The 19,602-nt window shown below is 64.8% G+C and overlaps 1 protein-coding gene across 11 annotated transcripts in view; it reads left to right on the forward strand.

Annotated features, from left to right (window-relative positions):
• ABLIM2 (actin binding LIM protein family member 2) overlaps positions 1-18,790 on the forward strand; it is a 97,089-nt gene extending 78,299 nt beyond the window's left edge. For 10 of the 11 annotated variants that reach the window (XM_036227466.1, XM_016127122.2, XM_016127123.2 and 7 more), the window contains 5 exons: positions 1,888-1,949; positions 6,945-6,999; positions 8,397-8,404; positions 8,609-8,689; positions 17,947-18,790. In XM_036227466.1, the coding sequence (XP_036083359.1) occupies positions 1,888-1,949; positions 6,945-6,999; positions 8,397-8,404; positions 8,609-8,689; positions 17,947-18,060 (320 nt within the window). In that variant the 3' untranslated portion in view covers positions 18,061-18,790. Of the gene's footprint in view, positions 1-1,887; positions 2,058-6,944; positions 7,000-8,396; positions 8,405-8,608; positions 8,690-17,946 lie in introns of those variants that run through there. The other variant, XM_016127127.2, reaches the window with a different exon arrangement.
• Positions 18,791-19,602: the final 812 nt, after the last annotated feature.

Below are 19,602 nucleotides of genomic sequence, written 5' to 3' on the forward strand. Positions count from 1 at the left end.
AAGGCAGGGAACTTGGCAGGGAGAGCGCGTCGGCGGCCCTGGGGCGGGCGACCCTGGGGCGGGCGACCCTTCTCCTCGTGAGTTTCTCCGGTCGCGTCTGACGACCGAAGCAAACGCGGCGCCGTGCGACGTGGGCGCCCGGGCGCGGTGCGGGGAGCCCCTGGGGCGACTGTGGTGACAGTGCCGTGGGGGCAGAGCCACGGCCTCAGACACAGGCCTGGCCGCTTCGTGGGAGGTGGCAGGTGTTGAGACCAGGGCACCGGGGGCTTAAGGCGACTCAGCGCCTGTGGGTGCAGCCCGAGACTCTGCCTTAGCGACAAGTCCCCAGGTGAGGCGGACGCCGCTGCCCCGGCCCCCGCTGTGGGGACCGCTGCTGTAGCATCTCTGGCTGACGAGCTGCGCCTGCGTCTCGGCCAGATGTCCCTCAGATCCTCCGCCCAACGGCCTTGCGTCCCGAGGCTGCCCGGCCGTGTGCCGTCAGAAGCAGGTGTGTCCCGTAGGGGCCGCAGGACCGGACGTCAGGACACCTCGTCTCGCATCTCTGGCCGGCTGGCCTTGGGCAGGTCCCTCCGTGTCAGGGGCTCAGTTCTCCTGTGAAACAGGAAGAGGGGGCAGGGTCGTTTCCCAGTCTGGCCTTGGGCGGGGCTTCCCGGCAGGTGTGGCCCCCTCTGTCATCCCCGGTCTGTGCCGGACTTCACGTAAGATTTCAGGTGACGAGAGGGGTCCTCTGCAAAAAGAAGTTTGAGAACCCTACCCTCGATGTTGCAAAAGGCCCTTCCTGAACCACATCCGGAACCTTCCCACGGGCCACTGTCGGGGGAGGAGGGAGACCGGTCCCCAAGACAGGTTCCCCAGCTGAGGCATTTCCTCCAGACGTGGCCTGTTCAGAATTTCTCCTCTGTCTTCACTGAGCTTGTGAGGTCCCCTCCAAATGAAGGGCCAGCGTCCTTGGTTCAGATGGGTGGGTGGGCTCTGTGCACAGCACCCACCTTGCGAACGCCGAGGGACATCACCCGCCCTCCCTGCCGAACCCTCATGGGCAGCCCGGTGTGGGCACTGGCGTTTGGCCCCGGGTGTCTGAGCTGCTGGGCGCAGGGACCCCCAAGTGCAGCAGGTGTGGGCTGTGCTCTGTATGGGCGCACAGACGGTTTGGGAAAGGCCTCCCGAAGGCGCTTCCTGGGGCGGGGGCACCCTGCATCTCCGGGGAGCCGGGCCCGGCCGCTTGTCCGCCCTTCTGGGAAACACCCCACCCCCACCGCTGAGCCGTGAGGGAGCTGCCGAGACCTCCAGCTCTGCTCTCCCCAGACCAGGCACCGAAGTGGTTGGCTTGGTGACACCTGGTGCCAGGCCGGCCTGGGCGTGGGTGACAGGTGGATCGGATGCCGGCTTCTCACGGGGAGCCGGGCCGGCCTGGGCGTGGGTGACAGGTGGATCGGATGCCGGCTTCTCACGGGGAGCCGGGCCCCTTGTCCCAGGCCTGCCCTTTTTCATTTCAAGGGAAGCTGGGAATTAGGATTTTAATGTGAAACCCCGCAACTGCAAATAGCTCAAGACTTTTAAAACGATGGAATGGTCTCCAGGCCACCTTTGGTTGGTGGCGGGCCTCCGTGGGCCATGGGGTGGCCCAGCCTCACCCCTGGCTATCAGGACACCGGCGCCCGCCAGGTCGGGGTCAGGCTCCATGGTGCTGTGGGCAGACTGGGGGACGCCCCCCCCCTTCCACCCTGATGCCGTCCCCAGCCCCTGGGGACAGAGGACACAGGGAGGCAGGGTGTGACTCCGGGGCCCTCCACCCTCCGCCACCAGGCCCACCGCCTGGGCCGAGCGCCGCTCCCGTGCCCGGCCGAGGCCGCCGCGCGTGTGACAGCCGTGCTGTGTCTGTTTCAGGGTTCCCCTATTCCAAATCCGACCCTCTCCCAGGACACGGAAGGAATGGCCTGGACCACCGGGTAGGTACCTCGCCCTTCCCCAGCCCGGTGCACTAACCATCCCCGGGGCCGGATGCACAGCAGGGTACCTACCGGGCGCACTAACCACGCCCCCCCACGCCCCCCCATGTCCCCCCCCACGTCCCCCCCACGCCCCCCCACGCCCCCCCACGTCCCCAGCTCCACACAGCAGGAGGGGTGCCCGGCGACACCCGCCTGCCTCTGCCGGGCGCTCTACCTAGGGCCACACTGCTGCTTCCCCAGACCAGGTCGAAGGAACCGGGCAATACCCCTTCCTGTCCTCGGCCCCCAGCCCCCCGGGAGACCTCCCCGTGCGTGAGGCAGGGAGACGGGGCGCCCCGAGTGATCAGACCCCCGTGGAGGCCCCTCCCCCGTGACCTGGAGCCCCGGATGCGAGCCGAGGGCCTGCTTCCTCCCTGGGGTGCCTCTGGCCGCTCGCCGCGGTCACCAGCACGGCGTCGTCGGCCCCCGCCGAGGGGCCCTCAGCGCCTGCGCTCCTGAGTGGAGTCCAGGGCCGTTGGCTTCTCTGGCGGCTCGCGGCTGAAGGCTGGACCCCGTCCCTGCCCCACCCCCCGACTCTTCTCAGTCTTGGGGCAGCCAATGGGAGCCCAGACAGTTCGGCGCCTGACCTGTCCCCACCGTGGGGAACGGCCCTGAGGGGGAGTGTCCCGTGTCTGTTCCTGCGCCCGCAGCTTTGCTAGGCTTCCCGCGAGGATCCCTTGGGCAGGGAGGGCGTGACGGCCCCAGAGCCCCCTCCCCACACACACAGGCGGCCGTCGCCAGGTGGCCTCTTCCCATGGGGGAAGTTTGTCCAGAAACGAGAGAAGCCACTCAAAGCCGAGTCCCCGGTCCGTTGCACAGAGGTGGTTTGGGCAGTAAGTGTGTGCTGCAGGGGACAGCCCCCAGCTCCGCCCGAGGACCTCGTAGCCCAAGGCCAGGCCTCGGGCCCGTCTCAGGCCGGGTGAGCAGAGCTGCGGGCGCCTTCTCACAGCCCCGGCCCCCCCGGTGCCCCCGCACGCGGCCCGCCTGTCCGGCTCACGCTCCTCCCATCCGCCCCACACGGCCGAGTCGGGGTCCCGCGAGCAGCGCGCCTCTGCGTCTCTTCGGGGTTTCTCCACCGTCCGTGTTCTGCATGGGAAGCAGGACAGACGTCCGCGGGACGCCCACAGCCCCGGAAGCTCAGCGTGGGGGCCCGAGGGCCGTGGGGAGGAAGTTCAGCCCGCGACGTCCTCTGCTCACCTGGCACAGCGGTGTCCGACGCGGCGCGGGAGCCGCGGCGTGCTCGGCCTGAGGGGACAGCGCTAGGCAGCCCTGGGTCCTTCTGCGTGCGCGCGGGACGGCCTGGGGGGAGGCCGCGGTCACAGGCGCCGCGCGGGGGTTGGCGGGGCCACCGGTCACTTGCCGTGGGATCTTCTTTCTCTGCTCACGTTCTCGCTTTTTTTTTTTTTCCGCTCTTTCAATGACTCTCGGTAACTTAATGCCTGTTTCTCAGTGGGGCCGGATGATCTTTCGAAGGGCCAGCCTTTCCCAGCGCAGCCGCGCCCGGCACGCGGACTGCCACCCTTCGCCCCGGAGGTCCCCAAAGACCGCTTGTCCTCCCGCCGCTGCTCACGGCCAGCCGTGCTCCCCGGGCACTCATTAGGTTGTTTCCTGGCTGGTTTTTACTCCCAGGAAGGGTTCTTGGCGGCCTAAAGTAAACACATAGAATCGATGTGACCTAAAACCCACTGGTAGTCACCAGGGAGGAGAGGGGGAAACTGTAGGAGGAAATTATGTCGGAAACAAGAGAATGTTGAGGAAAACGGTGGCAGCTGCAGGCCGAGCTTCCTCCCGGTGAGGCCGCCGCGGCGGGCGGGCAGTTTCGCGCTTCTCGGTGACTTGCAGAAGGCAGGAAGGACGGCCGTTTCCCGGGGGGCAGGCGTTTCCCCAGGTCTCAGTGTGACAGGGACATGGGGCCCGTCCCACGTGTCCCGGAGCCCTGCCCGCCGGCCCCGCACAGAGCCCGCCCCTGGCCGATGCTCACAGCTCTCTGTGGGGGAGGCAGGGGTGTAGCCAGCTGCTGCGGGCTGTCCTGGGGGCAGGGCAGCCAGCGTTGACCCCGACATGTACCACCTGGCGTGTTTGTAGGAGGATGACCACTGGCCACTGACAGATCCTGGTCGGGGGCCCCTGAAAGAAGGCCCACCCTAAAAAACCCTGATGCTAAATGCAGACGGACTGATGTCTCCTGCCAGGAGACAGGTTAGAATTAATCTGAAGAGGGGAGACTAGTTCACGGTGACACGGTTCATGTGGCAGGTGCAGGTGGAGATTAGGGAATTTAAAGGCACCGAGCTTGACAAAATACAGGTAACTTGCTTGCTATCGCAAGCGTGGTCGGCACTTTGTGACTCTCGAAATCAGACATATGGACCTAGTGAAAAAATAATAAGCAGCAATCAAATAGTGCAAACGGAGAACTTCGTCTAACAGGTGCACAAGAAAAACGTGCGTCTTTTGAATTAAGTTTTCACATGTCCATGAGGCATTTGCAGAAATGTTCACGTGTGCGACTACAAGGGAACCCTTAACAAATTAAAGAAGTCCGATGTTTTCCAGCTGTAATAGTGCACTAGCATCGGACAGCCCTGAGTTCAAATCCCAGCTCTGCTGCTGATGGGGTTTGTGTTTGGGCAAGTTGCATAAAGCCTGTAAGTCTCTCTATTTCCTAGTCTTAAAAAAAAAAAGTATCCTTATCTCTTAAGATTGAGGACAGAAGACATCACGGCTGTGAAACCTCATAAGTGCTACAGTGTGGGTCCCGCATGACCGAGTATCACACGGGCGGGTCCCAACCTCTCTTCCTTCCGGGTCAGAGGCCGCTGAGTAAAGTGGCCCAGTCCAGCCTGAGCGTGGTCAGCGGTGACGGGCCACGATTTCGCTCCGACCGTCAGCAATTCCGGTGTCATATTTGAAAAGCGAAACACGGGAGTTCAGTTTTTCAGAGTTCTGTGGGTTTGCTGTGTGACGTTGGGGAGCCGCTTAGCCTCTCTGAGCCTCAGGCCTGACGGGTGACCACGCCCACACCCTGGGGCTGCGGTGGAGATTAGGGAATGTGTCTGCTGTGTCCGCAGAGCAGCTGGCTCACGATGACGCCAAACGAGTGGGAGAGGTGAATCATACGTCGCTTTTACAGCCCCTCGTCCTCTGCTGAGAGCTGCAGGGGTCTTCGCCAGGGATTTGCCTGTGTGCAGCCTTCGAGGGGAGAGAGATGTTCCTGGGGTTCCCCCGGCCACTTGGCTCTCTTGCCAGCCCACACACAGAGCAGCGACACAAGGTCCCGCGATCCCAGTCCCATTTCGCATCTGGAAGACCCAGAGACTGCTCTGTCGCTGCCCTGGGCCGACCTGGTGCCCCGCCCCCTCCCCCTGGCCAGGTCCCACCTCCCCCCTGGGAGGCTCCATCTCTGAGAGCCAGGCGGAGCAGAGGAAGCGGGCTCTGCCGCGGGGACGTGGGCTCCCGTCTGCTCCGGGTGGTGGGTGGCGGTGGTGGCCGGGAGTCTGGACGGCCCCGTGCTGCGGGACAGCGGGCCCTGGGGGGCAGCACTGTGCTCCCGGGGCACGGACGGGTGGGAGGGGGACAGTGGCAGGCGGGTTCGTCCAGCGTTGTGCGGAGGAGCGTTCCCTGGCCAGACAGCTGTCAAAATAAGGTCACGCTACGGGTCGAAACTGAGGAGAGTTATTCCACGCTGTGGAGGAGGTGAAGGGCCACAGAGAGTCACTGCGTGGGGCAGACGTCCGGCGGGGGGGCCCCGGGCCCGGCACTGGGTGAGGCGAGAGAGAGGCCCTCGCCAAAAGAGTCAGCAGTCAAGATAAATAATGTTTTAATGCAGTGATTCTTAAAACCAAACGAATGCAAGAAATTCCACGATGAACAGAATATCAAACGTCTCAACTAAGACCAGCTTCACCCCTGCACCGAGGCACTTACCCTACTCACTGCCTCGGTGTCCCCTGCTAGGGACGAGGACTTCGGCCTGGCCTTTTCCTGGGGTCTTTCCCGCCCCGCCCTCTCCGGGCCGTGACTGGCCCCCGCTTACCACCTCCTGCAGCGGGTCAGAGCTGAAAGCGCTTTCTCCTGCAACAGGAAGAACACCACCCCCCCTTTACCTGCGGAACATTCTTCTTTGAAATCGAACCCTTGTGCCCAGACGTGCTGGCCGGGAGCCTGGCCCCGTGCCAGACCTGTACAGGCGCGGGGGACATGGGCTCAGTGCACCGTGGGCAGTGGACGCTCAGCTGCGACAGGGCTTGGCTCCTGGAGGGACCCCAGGGGCAGAGGTTGGACAGCAGAGGGCGGAGCAGCCCCCACAGGGCCCGGCATGTGCGTGTGGGGCGGGGGCCCTGTGTAGGGGCTGCAGGGTGACATTTTCAGATGTGCAGAAGGGAGAGAGTTCTGGATGTCTGTGGCCACGGCGCAGTGAAATGGCAAAGCTTGCCAGGGATGCCGTGGACAGGCGGGGGAGGCGCCGTGGACAGGTGGTGGGGGCCCAGGTCCGCATCCCCTCGGCATGTCGCCCCTGGAGTAGCCTCAGTCGTAGCTACTCTGTGCAGTGCTCGAGACACGCCAGGCTCTGCACCAGGGGCTGCTCAGACACCGGCCACTGAGCACCTGCGCACAGCAGGGCAGCAGGGGCCAGGGGGATGGCCCCCGACATGCTGGAGCCCCACACCTAGCCGGGCACCCGCCGGGGTCCGCGCCGGCTGCAGAGCCCAGGGCCCAGGCTCCGGGGAGCCGTCCTTAGCTGGTTGGGAGGAGCTGCCTGGACAGGCAGGGCCAGCGGAGGCCTGAGAGGCGGGGGAGCTCACCTGTCCGGTGTGAGGACAGCACACGCCTCCCAGCGCCAGCGTCTCGAGGCGCGGTGGTCCGACACACCCCACCCCGGCTTCGAGGTCCCAGGCGGGCCTGCCCGCCCCCGCAGCCTGCCTCCTGCCGCCCTCTCTCTCTCTCTTCCAGAATGCCAATCTGGCCCCTTGTGGAGCAGACCCGGATGCCAGCTGGGGCACTCGAGGTACAAGGAGCAGGGACCCCTGTGGTCTCTGGCTGGGGCAGGGGGCACTAACACGTTCCCACAGGGCTCATTCTGAAACGGCCCCCCCCCCAGGGCCGGCTGGCAGAGGGCTCCAAGCAGCACTGGGGTGCTCACCGCCAGCCCCTTCCGGTCGAGAAGCAGTGCACCCCGGTTCTGACGCTGCCTGAGGCGCCGCCTCCCTCCCGGCAGCACCTGTCCTGACTGTCACTCTGGTCACTTGGAGAGGGGGGTCTGCATGGGAATGACTGTCCCACGCCAGGGCACAGGCAACCCCCTCGGTGGCATAAGGGAGGCGAGTCACCGCGAAAGCCCCCAGGTCCAGGCTGAACAAAGCTGGGCCAGACTCTTCTGCCCTCACTCGCAGGGCGGGTGTCCACCTGGAGAGCCGCCTGTTGGTCACCTGGCCAATGCCTGATGGAGTCCTCTGCCAGCCGAGCTGGCCCCGGCCCGCGCAGTGCTCACTTGCTCCGACACCCCCAGGATGATAGGGTCCTTGCTCTCGTGGGCTGGTGTGCAACAGAGGGCAGAGAATGGGGGTGTCGCAGCCCATGCCCCCTACATGGCTCTCCAAGTCCCTGGGCTCAGAGCTGGCATGTCCAGCAGCCCGCTTGGCACACTGAGAAATTCGGGGACCCGCCCCCGTTCACCTGGGCCCCTGCCAGGGACTCTCTCCGGAGACGGTCTTGCCGTCCGGGTTCTAGAGTTTCCGCTTCTGTGAGTCCGCGGGCTCCCGGAGTCCTCCTGGCCACACGATGCTACTTTGTAACAAGACGCTTTGAGTCTGGAGGGAAAACCGGTTGAAACACTAGCGAGCGGAGCTCAGAAAATTTAAAAGGAAGAGCTAGGGGGTTAAGAAGATGAGATGGAAGAGGCTGGGGGTGGTTAGACCCCCACGAGGCTGTCAGTCTCCACAGCACCCCCAAATGTCTTCCCAGAACACCCACTTTACAGGGAGGTAAACTGAGGCAGGCAGCTTTCTTGGGGTGGCGCGGACGCCATGGGACACAGGGACAGAGCGCCACAGGGACACAGCACCACGCCCAGCTCCCAGTCCGGCTCCAGCCTGCTGACCATGCCTCCTGCTCTCGCTTCTCACTGAGACCCTCAGGGCACCCCCTCCCTCCGTGGCTGCAGAGAAGCTGCCGCGGGGCGACGGGGTGGCTGGTGTGGCCGGCCGCGGGGGGGATGGGGTGGCTGCCGACTGCGGGGGCGGGGACGGGGTGGCTGGAATGGCCCGGCTGCAGGGGGTGGGCACGGGGTGGCCGGAATGGCCCGGCTGCAGGGGGTGGGCGCGTCCCCAGACCGGGCTGCTCCCACCTTGGGCGCGAGCGCACGCGCCTCCTCAGCGGCCGCCTGTGCCCTCTGCTCTCTTGCAGAATACAAGGTAAGGAGGGCCGCCGCCTGCACCGCCGCCTCCTGCCGCTCCGCCCGCCCAGGTCAAAAGTTCCTTTTCTTGTGCTTTTCCTGTGAAATGTGTGTGTCAGATGCAGACGCAAGTATGCGCCTTTCAAACCCTGCCGGGGCTCGGGGCGGCCATCCCAACCTGCACCCGCTTCCTGGGGTGAACCCGTGGCTCCTCCCTCCACAGATCTACCCCTATGACGCCCTCATCGTCACCAACCGGATTCGCGTGAAACTGCCCAAAGACGTGGACCGGACGCGACTGGAGGTAAGGGGGGGCGGCCGAGTGGCGCCGTGCGGGTGCCAACACCGGTCACTCCGAGGGTCCCCGCCGGGGATGGCGGCGGCCCGGCCTGGGCACGGCCTCGAGGACCCACGTTGTTTCAGAGGCTGGAGAACGTGGCTGCGGCACTTGTACACACAACGAAGACAGCCGTGCGAAGAAGCCACAGCCGCTGGGGTTCGGGCTCGAGGGGCGCGTCACGGAGGGGCCTCAGCCGTCCGCGTCCCTTACAGAGGGCCGACGGGGGGGGGGGGGGGGGCGGCGTCCCAGCTCACGACTCCTCACTGTCCGGGGCGGGCTCACCTGGGGAGCTCGAGCTCCCAGCAGCGTGGGGGGAGGGGCGCTTCCCCACCGAGGCCGAAGGTGCCGATTTCCATCCACTTTCCATCGGTTTCCACCAGGGGTGGACGTGAGACCCCGCGTGTGAGCGACGCTGCCCAAGCCCAAACCCGTGCCGTCCAAGGGTCAACCGATCGTGTTCGAAGCCCCCACAGGGGCTCAGCGTGGCGTGGGCATTGGGAGAATGTTGTCAATTGTGGTGCAGGACGGGCAAACGTCCCCGAGTGGGGGAGACCCGGTCCTGCCCAGGGAGAAGAGGGGCCTTTGGCGGAGAGTGAGGAGGGAAGTCAAGGCGCCCGCCGCAGCCAGAGTCAGAAGGGGAGTTTGGCAGACGGGGCGTCGCGCCCCACGGAGGGCGGCTCCTCTCAGGCAGAGAGGGACAGGGACGGCGGCAGGGCGGAGTGGGGGCTCCGAGAGGGACCGGGAGCTGGCGGAACCCGGGTGCCACGTCGTTCCCCAGTTCCCGTGAGTTACATTAAAAGACTCTGCTAGCCCGTGACCTGTGACGTGGACGCGCAGCGAGGGCGGGAGGAGCGTGCGGGAGAGGAGAGCCAGAGGCCTGCCGGCCGCCCCCGCCGCTGGTCCACAGGTCCCCACGGTGTTAGCCCCGGGGGGTGACTGGCTCTCGGCCCCTGGTTCCCCTGCACAGGTGTGGGGCCCGGGCTGTCGGCAGTGACCACGGCGACCTCCCCTCGCTCTGCAGGCTCCGCCCGGCCTGGCCGCAGGGCTGCTCAGCGCATTGTGTCTGACTGTGGCTCGGCTGACACTTTAATTCTCTCGCCGCCTCCCTGCATTCACGGGAAGAGCTCACTTTGCTGAGCTCTCACAGCCTTCTTAGGAAGCGAGCATCCAGCCACGTCCTGAGCTGTCGGGGATGCTTAGCTGCTTTGTAATGACAGTTTCGCTGGGAGTGGAGGGGTCTGCAGGCTCTGAAAGCCCTGGGCCGCCCTGCTCATCCGGGCGTGCAGGGCTGGGCGCACAGTAGGTGCTGGGGGCATGGGACGCACACTGTGTCTGGCCCGTACAGCCACAGAGCTCAGGAGAAGGCATTGAGACAGCCCTTGAAGGAGGGACGGGACTGTCACCAGCAGAGAAGGGAGAGCATGGCAGGGCCTTTGAGGCCAGAGCACCTGCCCGCAAACGCTTTGCAGGGTCCTGCGGGATGTGCCAGGAGGCTTGCGTGGGAGTCCCGGGGAGCAGGGAGCTGGCACAGGAGGCGCCTGCAGGGCAGGGTGCACGGAGCAGGCCTGGGACCCCGCAGGGCCGCCCCTCGCAGACGGGGCGCCCGCGCTGGGGCTGTGCGCCAGGTCCCTGGCAGCCTCCAGGGGGCCGCGCCCGCGACCACCCCGCGTCTCTGCAGGGACACACTCTCGCTCCTGCGGCAGCCGCGTCCTCGTTCCTCGTGGTCCCGTCCCCAGGCCAAAGGCCACTGCTGCGCAGTGGGCGGCTCCGGTCGGGACCCGCCTGGAGGTTCTCGTCTGTCACGTGGCTCTGTTCCTCAGTGGGGTGGGTCGTTCACCTCGCAGAGTGAGCTCAGCACGGACTGCCGGCTGGGGCACAGCGTCGGCCTTGGGGCCCGGAGCCGCTTCCCCTTGGGACTGGGTACACCTCCAGGACCCCCAGCCCCCCTCTTGTTTGCTATCGCATAGAAGGAAAGGTGCAGAATATCAATGGTTAGTATGTTTCCTTTTAAAACACCGTGGGCTGCGAATGGGCTTGATCATCCGGATCTCCAGGCGCACGCCCAGGGGTGGGTCTGTCTGTCATCATCCTCACCCTCTCCTCAGCCAAGCCGGGAGGCGACCTGGACATGTGACCACAGCGGGGCCCCTCCCACATTCTTCGGGGCTTGGAGCTGGGATGGGAGCCAGGAGGGCCTCAGGAGGGGCCAGGACCTTGTGGGAGAGGAGGGGCCCTCCGCTTTCATTTCAGGGGAGAGAGATTTATTTTTAATATAAAAACAGTTCATAACTCTTCCAAATCTCTGGAAAAATACAAAGAAGAGTGTAAACATCCCGTGGAATTCCCCTACCAAGTCGTGCTTCCAGAAACCGCTTCCTGCACAAACCCCCCTGCGACGCTGACTCCTGTGCTGGGTGAGCTGGACATCCGCCTGGTTCTTTTGAAGTCGACGTGACCGTTTGGGGCCCCCGTGTGTGCGTGGATCTGCCCATCCCTTTGCTCGGCTGCGTGGTGGTCCTGCGTTGCGTTCCACAGGCGGGAGCATCCGACGGGCCGGACGATGGACGGCAGACCTCATGTCTGCTCGCGCCCCACTGGCCGAACTCAGTCACGTGGCAGAGCCGCGGGCAAGGCAGGCTGGGCGGGCTGCGTGCCCGGCAAGAGGCGGGGATGTTTTGGGTGGACAGCTGGTGTGCCCCGCACACCTCTGCGGGGTCAGGCCCTGGAAGGGGGACTGCCCTGTCTGACAGCTGAGGCATGTCATCCACGCCACTGCCGAGGCCTTAGCCGGAACTCCGGTGGCTGGGGGAGCGGTGCCAGGCACTGAGCTGGGAGGCAGGGTGAGCAAACCGGCAGGAGCACCACCCTCACAGGCTCAGTCTGACGGGGAGACGGGCGTCAACCCACCGATGACCCAGACGCTGTATCATCATTCGCTGAGATAAGGGCCCTGCAGGGAGAGAAGGCGAGCCTGCGAGCGGTGAACAATGGGCCGGCTGGGTGTGGTCAGCGTGCCTGCCCACGGGTAAGCTGAGGGAGGGCAGGCAGGGGGAGACTTCCAGGAAGACTGCACTGTGCGCTCAAAGGCCCCGGGCAGGAGGGAGCCTGGGCTGAGAGGAGGCGCGGGGGGAGGCCCAGGGCGCGGAGCTCTAGCCGGGTGATGGCCAGGAGGGGCTGGCCCCCACAGCCCTGGGCCATGGCCAGGAGGGGCCGGCCCTCCCAGCCCTGGGCCATGCTGAGCAGTTTGCATTTAGCCTAAGAGCAGCGGCTCTTCAGTTGGGGACGAAATCGTTCAGTTTGTGATTTAAAACCACACGTGGGGCCGCATCGTTTGGGCTGGGTTAGCTGTGTGGATGCAGGGTGACTGCGTGGGAGGGACTCGGGTTGTCCGAGCGAGAGACGATGGTATCTTGGACGGGGTGGCGGCATGCCGTGGTGAGAAGCAGGTGGATTCGGACGGTACTTGGGAAGTTCAGGCGGTGGGACTCGGTGACGACAGGCGTGTTGTGGGGCCAGGGGCAGGGACGTGCCCGGGGTCACTCCAGGCCGTCGGGACGGGGTGGCGGGTGAGTGACGCTCACTTGGTGGGGCGGGGCCAGCCCACACTCTGACAACGGCTGACGCTCTAGCTCCCCAGCCTCGGCCCGGGGGATTCAGGCCACTCGGCCAGGTGGCCACGTGTGCGTGGCGGCAGCATCGGCCATGAGGCTCGGCCCCCGGGAGGAAACTGGGGCTCCCTTCTGGATGCCCAGCGAGTAGGAGGTTGGAGGCTTTTCCAGGGTGGCTTCGTTTGACAAGTTCATGTCCTTCTAGACTGTGTCCCAGGCCGTTCTAAGCACGTGACACGAACCGACAGGAGACAGGCAGGTAGGCACTCACATGGACAGCTATGGAGAGACACAGGTGCAGATGAAGGAATTTCATGATCGGCTCACGGAACCGTGGACGCCGCACGTCCGAAATTTAGGACAGGCCGGCAGACGGAAGTCCGGGCAGGAGCGACACTCTGAGGCAGAATGTCTTCTTCTCCAGAAGCCTCGTCGTTTGTCCCTAAGGCCTCCGGTGGATTGGACGAGGCCCACCCCATGCTGGAGCGCCATCTTTGCTTAAAGTTGACAACTGTAGACGTGGGCTACGTCTACAGATCACCGTCACGGCAACCCCTGGGTTAGTGTTTGCCAAACAGCTGGGTGCCACGGCCTGACCACCGCAGAGAGCCAGGGTGTCCCCATGAGTCACTCGAGGGCCCTCCTTGACACCCCGGACTCCGCGAGTGTGGGGCGCGGGCTGGGCCAACTGCGGGCGGGGGAGCGGCTGCCGGCAGCGGGCGTCTGTGGTTTCTCAGGCGGCTTCACCAGCCCCTGAGGCTGGCCGCACACCTGAGTTTGCTCAAGCAGTGGGGACGCAAGTCTGTGGAATGTGCCTGGAAAGGAAGGACCCCACGGTGAGACAGAACCTCCTTTGTTTGAGCTCGTCCGACCAGTTCGATGAGAAACCGACACACTGTGGGGTGCACGTTCCTGGTTCCCACCGGCTACACAGGCCACCGAGTCAGAGATCCGGTGCTGGGGGCCGGCAGGACGCAGCCCCAGGGCCTGCTCGGCTGCAGCAATCCAGGAGGCTCCCCTGAGGAGGGGACATTTGCACTGAGGCCTGTAGGAGGAGCAGGAGCCACTATGCGAAGTGGGGTGGAGAGCACCGTGGGCCCCGGGGAGGGCCTAGCTCGCCGGAACCCGCAGAGGCCCACGGAAGGCCTGCTGCCCCTCCCGATATGGCTATTGGCGTCATGCCTCCGACGAGCTCTTGCCGTGAGCCAGAGATCAGTGGTTACTGAGTTGTGTTTTCTAGAAACCTTTGCCAGTAGACCCAGGCTATAAAGTTAAGTCAGAGGTTCGTTTCTGCAGGGCACAGGGGTCCCCTTCCTGGGTCATCCCAGGTCCCTCAGGCCGCAAACGCACTTAACTCCTTTCTGACCTGTGGATCTCTGCGGGGTGGGGGCGGCCCTGACTGCTGTGTGTCTGTGCCCACCGGCGAGCGAAGGTGAGGGCCGGGAACGTGCGTGGAGCACGGCCCCTGTCTGCGGTGACCCTCCGACTCGCCAGTGCCTGTGAGTGCCGCGTGCTGGTTCGCGAGGGAACCGTGACTCAGCTCACAGGCCAGCGGCGGCTGCTGCTCCCACTGTTGAGAATTTTCAGGGACTTCGCACGGGGTGTCAAACCCAGCCATCACAAAAACAAAACAAAACGAAACAAAAACACAGGTCACGTGAACTCAGGATGGAGTCCGTGGCGTGTAAAACAGAGGCATCACCGCTCAGCTCTCACCCCGCCCCCGCTCCTTTCCGTGTTCCGCCCCCTGCACCTGTTGTACCTGTGTGGGAGGATGTCACGTGACAGCGTGCCCCGGGGCATCTCTCCCCAGCTCTGCGCTCGGCGACATCACGTGACAGCTTGAAAGTGGCTGCGGCCCGAGCATTGGCACCGTCGTGGAGAGGAGGCCACGGGCTCTGGGAGCCGGGAGCGAGGGTGCCCCCGGGGCGGCTCCCTCCGGGAGCTGGGATCCCAGCGTGGGCTCTGAGCAGTGACCAGCAGTTGCCTGGGCGTGTGAGGGTGGGGGGGGGCCGGCCTTCCGCCCAGAGGAGGAGCGGGTGACGGCACCGGAGTGTTCATCCCCATGGCCGAGCTCACGGCGCTCAGCAGAGCTGCACAGGGATGGGGCCGCCCTGGGAGGGCCACGGCTCTGCCCTCACTGCCCTGGAGGGCCATCTCCGGGCTCTCGGCCATGCCTCGGGCTCTGCCACACTGCAGACATGGCCCCCTCCCCAGGGCGCTGCTTGGGCAGCGGGTGCATCCCGGGGGACTGTAGAGGCTGACGGGCCCCTCGGTGAAGTCGCCGCGCCCGGTTCCTTTCTGCCGGCTCAGGAAGGAGCTGGGCTGTGCCTGGCCTTGGCGGCACCTGGCATTGACGGGGTGAGGGGCCGAGGCCGCCTTCCTCTGGGGGAGCCTTCGGGAGCCAGGGGCGGCGGCTGGGGAGAAGACACCTCCACGCCGCCTTAGCGAGTCTGTCCTGAAGCCGCTTCCCCGCTGCCGCGAGCCGGCCTCAGCCGCTCTCCCTGAGGTGGCGGTGGCGGCATCGGGTTCTCACTCCAGGGAGGAGGGCAGCCAGGACCACACAGCCGGAGCGGGGAGGGGCGAACAGACCCCTCCCTCTCGTTCCTCGCCGACCCTCCCCGGCCCCGCAGAGCCCCCCAGCAGTCACGCTCTGTGCTCACCCTGCAGACGAGGAGATGGGGCTGGGACCCAGGGGGCAGGGACCCTGCTCACCCCCGGGTCTCTGCCTGAGCCTGGACTCCCCAACCCAGCTGCCGTCAGCATGCGACAAGCACAGGCTCCGGGGCCCGGTCCCCACTATGCCTGCCTTGGTCGGTTTTGGGGGTGCCCAACAGTTCTCAGACCTGACAAGCACCCCAGGTAAATGTGACAGGGCTGAGAACTCAGCTGGGACCCCATGTGGCCGCCCCTCCCTCCCTCCTGGCCCTACACACCTTCCCAGGAGGAGTGTGGGACCAGGTCGGGGCAGGAGGTGTGAGCCCCCCCATCAGCAGGGTGAGGAACGCTGAGGGTTTCGGGGTGGGGGTGGCTTGGGGCTGGCCTCAGCCTCTCCCAACCCAGCCCTGAGCAGAGCAGACCCCACAGGGAGCAGAAAAGGAGAGAGCTGGCCTCGACCTTCTTCGAAGGCCTGGTCCTGTCGGCTTCCAGAGGATGGCTCAGCGCCTCCGCCTGGCTGTTTTCAGGCCCCGGAGATGAGACGGCCCTTCTCGTGCTCATACCCGATTCCCCCTGAGCCCACCCCCCGGGGCCTGCGTCTCTGGGGCGTTTCGTTCACCCCAGGTTGCAGAGTGATGGTGGGAATGAGTCCCCTTTCCTCCTTCCTTTTCGGCATTGTGACCGTCTCCCAGTAAGTGGGAAGATTGGGACTCGGCACCTGGACGCGGATGCTGCGTCTGAAACCACAGTGCAGAGGCTCTGCGGGCTGGGTGGGGACCTCTCAGCCATCGAGAAACCCCGGTTTCAACACCGTGCAAATATCCACTTCTGGCAAGTTCCAGGCTTCTCTTCCTGTTTGCAAGCTCAAGACAGCAGCAAGCAGCTGATGAGGGGGCCCCTCCCGGCGGAGCCTGGCTGGTGGGGGGCGCGTGCGTCTGTGCGTGTGTCTGCTTCTCTGTGCGTGTCTTTCCGTGTGTGTGTGTGTGCGCGCGCGCGCACATGTGTGCGTGTTTGCGTGTGTGTGTGCATGCGTGTGTGCATACATCTGTGCGCGCACGCTGAGCACTCCAGGCCCAGATGCAGTTAGGCGGGACCTCTGTGACTCAGTGCAAGACGGGGGGGGCGGGGGGGGCTCCCCTCCAGACCGTGCCAGCAGCTGAGCTCCAAGCCCAGCGCGTGCCACATGGAGTCAATGCTTTTCGTGAAGGTGCAAATGGTAATGATTGATGTTTGTGCTCTTCACAGCTTACCAAATGTCTCCGCATACATTTTCTCGATCATCACAACAAACTCCAGTATGAGTAGTTTTGTTTTCAAGCTAGGGAAACCACACTTCTTTGGTCCAAGAATTAGTATTTTTTTAATTGTAAAATTCATATAAAAATTCATCATCATTTTAACCGTTTTAAAGTGTACAGCCCCGTGGCACTTAGCACGTTCACGGCGCAGTGCGGCCAGCAGCTCTGCCTGGTTCTGGAACATTCTCATCTCCCAGAGGAGACCCCGCCCCCATTCTCATCTCCCCAGAGGAGACCCCGCCCCCAGTAAGGACCAGTCCGCGTCCCTCCCCCTGCCCCAGCCCCGGCAGCCACCGATCCGGTTCCGGCCCGGTTTTGCCCGTTCCGGGCGTCCTGGCCCCAGCCGCGTGGCCCTGGCTGTGGCACCTCACTCGGCTGAGACGGGATCACCGCACGTGCGCCCCGCTTCTATGCCGCCCGGTGTCCCCCACGTCGTAGCAGGTGTCAGAACGCCACCGAACAGCGTCGGAGCGTGCGGGCGGACTGCGTTTGCTCTGTGCTCTGTCCTCTGATGGACGGTCGGGCCGTGTCCACGTCTCGGCCTGTGCGGCTAGTGCTGCTGGGACCCTGGGTGTACGAGTGTCTGTCTGAGCCCCCGTTTTCAATTCTTTGACGTTCGTCCCTAGAAAGAGACTTATCCCAAGGCCCAGATCTCTGTGAAACGTATGGAGGGACTGTCAGACTGCTTTCCACACAGCTACGCAGAGCCACATGTTAAAGTCGGGGCACGGGGGCGTTTGAGCCAGCCCTCTGGGCACAGAGCCTGGCCCACCCGCCACCCCGCGCTGGAGACCACCCCCGACTTCCTTTCCTCAGAGCCCCTGTTCACGAAGACAGACGTGCGGGCAAGGGGAGCAGACGTGAGCAGGGGAGAGGCTAGAGCTCGGGGCGCGGGGCCACTCCCCCGAGGTCACTCTGCCCCCAGGAGGCTGACCCCTCTGGCCCTGTCTGAGTGCTGACCTGTACTGATTCATTCATCCCCACAACTCCAGCTGGGGGCACCAGGGTGGGTCCCCCCACCATGATCCAGGAGAGCAGCAGACCGAGTCTCCAGAGGGGGCTGGCCAGCTCACCCAGCGTCCCAGAGGCTCTGCTGCCGGTCCCCTTGCCCCCACGCCGTGCAGCCGCTCCGTGTGCCCGGAGACGGGGAGCGAGGCCCGGGCAAGGCGCTCGCTGCCGACCTCACGGCCGCGGCTGGGGGCGTGGGGCGGGGAGTGGGACTCGGGCCGCCTGGCCCGGCCTCTCGGCTCTCTCTCCGCACCTCGGTTTCCCCCGTCCGTGAAGCAGGCGCGCAGCCGGCCATCCGCCTCCTGCTCGCAGGCGGCGCCATGAACATGCCGTGAAACCGCGTGAGCACGTCGCACACCGACCGCGGGCTTAGGCGTCCTGGGGCGGGCGGAGTCCTCGTCCGGGGCGTGTGCTCTGGGCCCCCGTCTGCAGTGCGAGATGCGTGTGTAGGCGTCGCCGAGGGCCCCTTTCCTCCGGGCTCGGTTCTGTCAGCTGCATCGCGGGAGGGACGGGGACACAGAGGGAACGCGGGGACAGGAGGCCCGGGTGAGCCCGACGCGGCTGCCCCGTGCGGCGCTGGCCCTGCCTCCCGTGCGTGCGCTGCGAAGCTGCTAACTGCCCCCTCCGGGTTTCTCCTTTTTGTTTGAAGAGGCACTTGTCTCCGGAGGAGTTCCAGGAGGTGTTCGGGATGAACGTGGAGGAGTTCGACCGCCTGGCCCTCTGGAAGAGGAACGAGCTCAAGAAGAAAGCCCTGTTGTTTTGATGGCTGCCACGGGCCTGGCCACGCGCGCCGGTTTCCGGGCCCCAGACACGCGGCAGGAACCACGCGAAACCCGCCGACTGCACTGGCTCCGGCTCCTCTGTGTCCGCGGGGTGGGCGGCGGGTGCCCGGGGAGGGCCGGGCCGGGGGGCTGGGGCGGGAGCAACCACAGCAAGTGCGGCCAGCGACACCCCCACCACAGTGTGCAGGGCCCGGACGCCTCGCTTCGCACCCCCTCCCCCGCTGCGCCCGGCGTCCGGGAGATGCTACAAGCGGCTGTCCCAGAGGTAGGAACACTTAGACAACCACCGTCCTGGCCCCTCACTCGGCCCTCGGGGCTCGGAGGTGACCGGCGCTTGAGTTTTGAGGGGGCTTGTCGATGACAGGCGCTGACCTTATTATCATTGGTGGCCCGGCCCACGGCTCCGGAGGCCGCGGGCACCTACCCCCCACTCAGCCCAGGGGCACGGCCTTGAGCACAGACGGCGTCTGGCCTGTGGGCCTGCAGGCCGGGGTGCCCGGGGCTGTGCCAAATGTGGGGTGCACGATCTCCCCAGTCGTGTGTGACAAGTCTCTTTTTAGGGACGCACGTCATCCTCGTGGTACCTTCCTCCAGGGCCCTCTGTGCACTGAATTTTTCTTCCAAATCATCCCCTAGATGCCTAAATGATATCTTTAAAGCAACACAAAAGGTTTTATTTTATTAAAAAGCATAGCCCGCTTAGACGTACGACACCATGTTTAAAGAGTTTACCTTTCTGGTCCCGCTGAGCGGATGCTGCCCGCCTTACTCTCGCCATCCGGATCCGTGTGGCTTCGGGTCTTGGCGTGTTCCTAATACATGGGACCCCTCGTCTGCATTCTTCTTGCTTTTTCTCTTTTGTACCTGTCACACGGGGACCCTAAAGTCAGAGCCCCTGATTAATGCCGTTTGTGAGTACATGTGAAGGACGGCCACCACCGTTACTCCCTTGCTGTTATTGTCTGGGAGAGAGAGGGGAAGAGAGAGAGAGAGAGAGAGAGAAAGAGAGACACCTCCTCTGACAGCCAAAGCCCCAGAATAAAGGATTTCCATGTACCCGGCCTAATCCCCGATGTGGCTCTTGGTGATGTAGCCATGGCGTCCCGCCTCCCATGGTAGAACACAGATGCTCCGGGAGTGAGTGACGCTTCGTGTGTGGCCCTGTGACAGCCATGCACTTCTCAGGGAGTGGAGGATGGGACACGAGGCGGTCTGCCAGGCCCAGGGAGCATCTGGCAGCGAAGGCCAGCCAGGCCCCCGCTGAAAGGGGCCACGTGTGTCATCAGGTGCGAGTTAAGCTCTGGCGTCTGTCACCTGGGGTTTGCAAAGTGCCCCGAGAGGCTTATGAAACGCTAGGAAGGTGTCACCCACATCGTTCCGTGGTCTGCTGTGCCCCTGTCCATGAGGCAGCGCTGCCGCCGGGCGCCTCCCTCGCACCGGCTGGCCCCGCCCGGAAGGTGGAAGCGTCACCCCCCCCCCCCCCATTCGCTGCCTTCGGATTGGCTGGCTGAGCCCGGGGCAGC

The sequence above is a fragment of the Rousettus aegyptiacus genome, unplaced genomic scaffold (assembly GCF_014176215.1).
Source record: "Rousettus aegyptiacus isolate mRouAeg1 unplaced genomic scaffold, mRouAeg1.p scaffold_m13_p_10, whole genome shotgun sequence".
In the NCBI taxonomy this organism is placed as follows: Eukaryota; Metazoa; Chordata; class Mammalia; order Chiroptera; family Pteropodidae; genus Rousettus; species Rousettus aegyptiacus.